The sequence below is a fragment of the Marmota flaviventris genome, chromosome 7, assembly GCF_047511675.1.
Source record: "Marmota flaviventris isolate mMarFla1 chromosome 7, mMarFla1.hap1, whole genome shotgun sequence".
NCBI lineage: Eukaryota > Metazoa > Chordata > Mammalia > Rodentia > Sciuridae > Marmota > Marmota flaviventris.
In genome coordinates this window covers 55,764,312-55,771,612 of record NC_092504.1, presented here as the reverse complement: position 1 = coordinate 55,771,612, position 7,301 = coordinate 55,764,312, and the positions used below count along the sequence as shown (strand labels likewise).

The window sequence follows — 7,301 nt, the reverse complement described above, 5'->3', positions numbered from 1 at the left end:
TGTTTATTTTTCTTAATTGGTACATTTCCCCATATATTTTTTTCTTATTTGTTGAATAAGATTAACCTGTAAATTTCCAGTCTGAATTTTGCTGATTGCCTGTTTGATGTTTATTGATCCCTTTTAAAAATTGGGTTTGGTGTTTTAATTTCAAGAGTCCCTTATTATTACTGTAGTGAGCTTTATATACCTTTTGCTTTTAGTGTGTTCTCATTTCTTATTGTGTCAGGAATTGTTTTTACATGTCTGAAACTTTTTTTTTTTTTTTTTCCTTTTTTTGGTGTTGTGGATACAACCCAGGGCCTCCACACTCAATTATTGAACTACATCCCCAGCCCTTTTTGAGACAGAATCTCACTAATTTGCCCAGGCTGGCCTTGAATGTGAGATTCTCCTGTCTCAGTCTCCTGAGTGATTGGATTATAGGCACATGCTACCATGTCTGGCATAGATTCATAAATCTCCCCTTTTATGATTTCTGGTTTTGTGTCAGAATTAGGTATCTCAGTGAAATGATTCTGAAGGTGCCTGGTGGTAAGGCATAAAGGTGTTAAGCCAGGTAGATTAGAATATGGATGGGCTCAATGACATTCACAAGGATAATCAAGTGCTTACTAGTATACACTAGGTTAGATCCTGGGTTGGATCCCTAGCACTATTGGATGGGTAGTGGTTGTTGGGGGTAAGAATCTTATTCTGAAGCCTACAGGTAAAGTTAATAGGTATGTTCAAAGATTTCTGATCCCAAAACATCTGTTTCTAACTGAAATAAAGCTTTCTTCTACCATTTGACAGAAAATGGCAAACATTTGGGAATAAAGATCTAGAGTTAAGAGACTTGAGATATTCATAATTTCTGGTAGACTTTCTGGTCAGCTGCCTGTAATTCCATTCATTCCTCATTTTCATAAGAAAGTAAGTCAGGGAATACAGGTTATGTATCATAGTAGTTTTTAACCTGCTCTTACCTATAAGAATGTCTTATTTGTGATTAACCTTATCATTGAATATGAATGATACTTTTGTGTTAGAAAGCGGTATCCTCAGAGGTAAGGCATTAATGCTTCCTGGAGACTTGTGTAGCCTTTTAATCTGCTTGCCCACTGGAGGCTGGAGTTACTTCTTACCATCTTAATTAACTCGTAAGAGTTAATTATCTTAAGTAATGCTTATAACTACTTATGGATTCTATTTTTAAATTAATTTTACATTTCAAAGATAATAAACTGAATAAAGTTTGTGTCTTTATGTGTAAAAATTGTGCTTGTCAGATATTTCGTTTCTGATTTGCTATATTGACTGGCTGCAAAAGTAACACAAAGGTAATCAATGTGTTAAACATGAAATCAACCTGTCCTTAGGTTGAGAATAAAATAGAAGACCTTAATGTTTGACAGTTCTCAAGCCAACAAATTTCTAAGAATCAGTGAGAGTTGACCTTGGAGAACATTTGGGGAACTATATTAAGCTAAGTTATTTAAAAGAAGTTGTACTATAAATCCAAACAGGGCCGCTTACTATACTTCTGAAATATAATTCTTTAAAAATACTTTACTTTTTTTTTTTTTTTTGTTATCAAAGCTGAAATGAAGCTGTAGTGGACAATGGCCCAGAGAACTACTTAAAAACCACTAGGCCATATCTGGAGTCCTTTCGGGGAATGGGTAAATTCCCTTGAAGAGTTTCAAAATACATTTTTATTTTTATTAATATTTATTTTTTAGGTTTTTAGGTGGACACAATATCTTTTTTTTTTTTTAATGTGGTGCTGAGGATCGAACCCAGTGCCTCACGCATGCCAGGCGAGCGTGCTACCACTTGAGCCACATCCCGGAGCCCCCATAATACATTTTATAACTTAAGACAAATGATTCTAATCATCACATTTCTACATCTACTTAACCCTGAAAAGTCTTTAGATCCTATTTGGACATAAATTGCTTTCAGTGAGGTTAGTCAGGTTTTATAAGGTTAGATATATATGAAAGCAGTTTAAAATATTAAAAAAAAATTCTCCTCTTTTGTACTAGGGATTGAACCTGGGGTACTTTATCTAGTCCTTTTTACATTTGAGGCAGGGTCTTGTAGATTTTCTGTGGCTGGCCTGGAATTTGGGACCTTCATGTGTCAGGCTCCCAAATTGTTGGGATTGTAGGTGTGTGCCACTGTGCCTGGCTTAGTTTTTTGTTTGTTTGTTTTTTGGTACTAAGGATTAATTTTAGAAGAGTTTTAGATACATAGGACATAAAAATAGTAGGATTCCTATATACACCTTACCTGTTTTGCCTACTGTTATCACACTGTTAATATATCTGTCACAATTAAGGAATCAACATTGACAAATTACTTTTCCACACTTCAAATTTTCTTAGCTTTTTTCTAATACCCTTTTCATTTTAGGGACTTTCACATTACATTTAGTTATATAGCCTTAAACACCTCAGATGTTTTGTTTTTGATGACTTTGATGATTTGAAGAGCAAAGGTCAGTTATTTTGTAGAATGTCTCTCACATAGGGATTTTTTTTTTTTTTTCTTCTGCTTGGCCTGGAGCTTTTTGGGAAGACCATTCTCTTCATATCACATTAAGGGGTACATATTATCGATGTCACTGCAAATTCTGATGACCTTGGCCAGGTTATTATAATTATTCTTCTCGCCATATCCTAATATTTTGAATGAACCTACTGAACACAGTCCATACCCAAGAGGTGGGGAATTAAGCCCATTCACCTTGAAGTGGATGGATTTACTTACATAAATTGAAAATTTTCTGTATGGGAGATGTGTCATGTCTTTATTTGGTCATTTATATCAATACGGACTCAGGATACTTGTCTTTAGGCTATACTCCTATAATGTTACTTTGTTGCTCAGAATGTTTCATTTTTGGCCATTGGGAGATTCTTCAGTAGACTCCTTTGTCCTTTTTGTAGTGTACACTTCCTTACTTTCAGGCAATACAAGATGCCCCAGACCTGGAACCAGCCATTTTTCAGAGAAGCCCTTGGACTCCTTTTCAATTTTCTTTTTTTGTGGGACTGAGGATCAAACTCAGGTTTTGTGCATGCTAGTCAAGTTCTTTACCACTTAGTTATATTCCCAGCTCTCCTCTGGCTCCTTTATTTTTATTTTTTTAGCAATACTGGGGATTGAATCCAGGGGCACTCTACCACTGAGGTACACTAGTACTCTTTTTAAATTTTGAGATAAAAGCCTCAATTTGCTGAGGGTGCCTTGAACATAATGTGATCCTCCTGCCACAGCCTCCTGAGTTACTGGGATTACAAGTGTGTGCCATCATGTCTGGTTCTTTTGTTTTTATGGCTGTAATATTTCACTGTGTGTGTGTGTGTGTGTGTTTTATATATCTATCTATCTATCTCACATCTTTTTGCTACTATGACTAATGCTGCTATGAACATGATGAATATACAAATATCTTTAGGAGACACTGCTTTATATTCTTTTGGATATATATACAGAAATGGGCTTACTGGCAATCTGTTCAATTTTAGAAACTGTCATACTGTTCCCAGTCACTGCACCATTTTGTATGGCAACATTTTGTAGTTTTTAGTGTATAAAAAAAGGCTAACTAGCTATGTGCAAAAAAAACTTTTTTTTTTTTTTTTGTGAACTCAGGAGTGCTCTACTGCTGTGCTGCATCCTAATGAGACAGGGTCTTGCTAAATTGCTGAGTCTGGCCTTGAAGTTTTGATCCTCCTGCTTCAGCCTCACGAGTTGCCAGTATCCTGGCATGCAGCTCTGTGAAATTCTAAACGAAAACTCAATTAATTAATTACTTATTCTTCCTTATATTTCTAATTATGGAGTTGCCTCTTTTCAATTTAATGCAAAACTTAATTATAAAATAACATTTGCCAACTAAGGATAATTCCCATTTTGTTCACTTTTGTTTCCCTCATTCTGTGTGCAGCACCTAAAACAATGCTGGCTCATACAGATACCCCATTCCACCTACTTCCCCCCCCCTAAAAAAGGAAGGCCCTCTCACACACAAAATTATTTAAAGGAAAAAGGAGACAACAAACTAAACTAGAATTATTAATTTTTATTTTCCTCAGGTATTTTTAAACTTTAGCTTCACCATGTAACAGTCTATAGACTTCTGGAATAACAACTCTTTCCCAGACTGTAACCCTTTTCAGAGATAGAATTTATCAAATAACATGGTTCCAGGATGTTTTTACCCCTGAATTCTAAACCAGCCACAGAATAATTTCTTCTCAGGTCTTAATTGGAATCAAACAATCTAGACATATATAACATAATCATTTCTTTCCTTGCTGAGTGCACTTGCCTTTTTCCAGTCTGTTACTAAGAGATGTCTGAGTATTGCCCTTTCCAAGAAACCAGTCTGCCAGTTCTGATTCTTGGTTCAGAATAAGGAGTTCCTTATTCAAGGAATAATTTAATAAATATGAACTAACTGTTCTCAGCCATCAACAAATTAAACCTGCTTCATACTTGACTTAGCTTTGCTTACAATTTCCCTTATGACACGGAGAGGAAGGAGGGACTGGGAGAGAGATGGCTTGTTTTGTGGTAGGGGACTCTGAAAAAGGCAGATATTTACTTTTGAAGTCATTAAGTGGAAAAACAACAATGTTCTTTCTTGTTCTAATAATGAAAATACTTGTAGGTCAAGACCAGAAAATTCTGATCCTGAAATTATAATATATTAACACAATATTATTTTCAGTACATTCAGAATTTATATTACTCTCTAATTTCCCTGAGTTGGGGTTCACAGTTTGGTAGAGATATGTAAAGAAGAGGTAGTTAGTGGGAGTGAAGAGGAAACAATGTTTATGTCTAGCAGCACCTGGGAAAATAGGTAACATCATTTTGACCTCAGTTAACATTTATCTTTCCTTCTTGAAACAGCAAATGTAATAGAGGGAGATGATCACTTTTCTATTTTTTTTTTCCCACCCTGCGGTTCTGGGGAATCAAAGTAAGGGTCTTGTGCATGCTAAGCAGCCACTCTACAACTGAGCCACATCTCCAGCCCCTTTCTTTAAATTCGTATATGCTTGCACCCTTCCTATTATATCAACCCCATACTCATAAAAATAGCCTTTCCAAAGGTACAAAATAAAATAACCCCTTCAAAATGGGGTTGTTTAGATTTACAGAAGAAAGGCTCAACTCAGTAACTTTTTTTTATTTATACAATTACTAGGGAAATTGAGCAAAATTTCCAGCAAACCCAATCACTGCCTTTTTTTCCCTGGACCTGGTTTACCTAAATTATTCCTATCAACTTAGTTGATTTTAAGAATTGGGCTTTAGGGGTCTTGACATCTAACACAGGTACAGAATGCACCTGTGTGAGTGATTGGTTCAGGTTTCTCCAGTCTTATGATGGGCTGGTGGAATATTGCTTCATCAGCTGCTTGTGACAGGGATTGCAAACTCGCTCAGGCTTGATACTTGAGGGAAGAGGCAGTTCGTTTGTTGAACAAGCATTACAGAAGGTTCCTCTGCAGTTCTTACATACATTCTACAAGGAGAAGAGGAGGTTAGGTGGGAAAAAGAAGAGCAAGGCATAGGAATGCATGGGATAGAAAGGCTGAATATTCTAAGTGCTCAATGCCTAATCAAGTGCAGGCTGAATGTCTGCTATGTACCAGGTAGTAGCTGACTAAATTTAGTTCTGATCCTCAAACAAGTTCACAGTCTAAGATCTAAATGTTATTAGATCTAAATGAAGAGAAGCAGCAATGCCACAACACTCAAAAGAACAGGTAACACAGAAATTGTTCAGTCTTTGGATTACATTTCATACTTGTGATCCTGACATTCATTTTCAGCGGGGCTAATTTAGTGCAAGTACCTAAGCACATGCACTAAGGCAGTGACCTAGCAATGGCTTTAGTGAACAGCCTAAGATTAAAAAAACTGCTAACTTTGAACCGAAAATAAGATTCTGAATACATTCATGTGCTTAATGCATTCTTGTGATGCTCCACAAGCACATCCTTTGGGATATCAGTGAGACAGGCCCACAGCTGGCTCCATCATGTTTATAGGGAAACTCTATGAGTCTTAGTGGCCAAGCACTAGAAGTCGTGTTTGTCACTATGGCAGTGTCACTGCTAAGGTTGCAACCAGGGGATATAGAGCTCATCATAAAAGGTTGTGAAGAATAATTCCCCCCATGAAATACTGCTTTCATCCCAAGCAATCTTCCTGAGGGTGCAGTGGAGTGGAGGTGGGGGTCACTTTCATCTGAAAGCCTGAGAAACCTTTTCCTATGACATGTTGAAGTTACTTTGAATGGCTCAGAAAAGCTGGAATTTGATTAGCAGTTTCTTCTCTTTTGGCACATCTTTCTGTATCTGCAACTTCTAATCTATAAAAGCAGTTCATCCGTTATCTGGTTCTGCTAAGCTAAGACTAGGTCACAATAATAATTTTGTTTGCTAAAATTCAGAATGATAAAAAATGGTGATGTAATCCAGAATTTGGGCAAAATTCTCATGTCTTCCAAGCACTTGTTTTTTTTTTATAGTCATTTGTACTTAACATTTCTTGAGCATGTACTATAAATTGGGTACCATATTAGATGCTGAGGATACTGTTAGCAAGATGCAGTCCCAGTTGTTGAGGACATTCCTTTCTGAATGCTTCCTTCACTCTGTCTACACTCTACTATAACAAACTGGAAATGTACTCAGGCAGAGACCTAAGGACCACGGGAAAAACAAGTGGTCCAACGGGAAGAGCTCATTTCCCTTTGTTCTGAGCTGGATGAAATACTAGAAGTCACTTTGGTAAATGCTGTATGTTTAAATAAATTATTTGCTTAAAATTATATGTATAGTTATTCATATAATTTGCCAACATGAATTACTATGACTGAAAAAAAATAGGTATCTGATAGATGCTTGTTCCCTTGGCTTCCTACCTGACTCTTGGCACTCTGCTCTACACAACAAAGTTCCTGCTATTCCTGGAAAGGGGCTAGTGGTGCAAAGAACATCTTCATAAAGAACCTGTTCATTTCTCTCCACTTACCTTTGATAGGCTGTCATCCTGGCATAGCTGACATATCTGTGGCTTTTCAGAGAGCAGCGGCTGATCCTAAAGCACACAGTGAGTCAGTTACTTTCCCTCAGCACTAGAAACTTGAATGCTTTCAGAACATGCATTTTCTTTTTGGTTTTGGGGATTAAATCCTGGAGTGCTTAACCAGTGATCCTCATCCTCCCAGACCTTTTTATTTTTTGAGACAGGGCCTTACTAAATTGCTGAGGTTGGCTTTGAACTTC

General features: G+C 36.8%; 1 protein-coding gene across 3 annotated transcripts in view; it reads right to left on the bottom strand.

Annotated features, from left to right (window-relative positions):
- Positions 1-4,060: 4,060 nt before the first annotated feature.
- Positions 4,061-7,301, bottom strand: part of Rufy3 (RUN and FYVE domain containing 3) — a 75,294-nt gene continuing 72,053 nt past the window's right edge. For all 3 annotated transcript variants that reach the window (XM_027950862.2, XM_027950860.2, XM_027950861.2), the window contains 2 exons: positions 7,048-7,113; positions 4,061-5,530 (listed from right to left, as the gene is read on the bottom strand). In XM_027950862.2, coding sequence (XP_027806663.2) covers positions 5,387-5,530; positions 7,048-7,113 — 210 coding nt within the window. In that variant the 3' untranslated portion in view covers positions 4,061-5,386. The remainder of the gene's footprint in view (positions 5,531-7,047; positions 7,114-7,301) is intronic.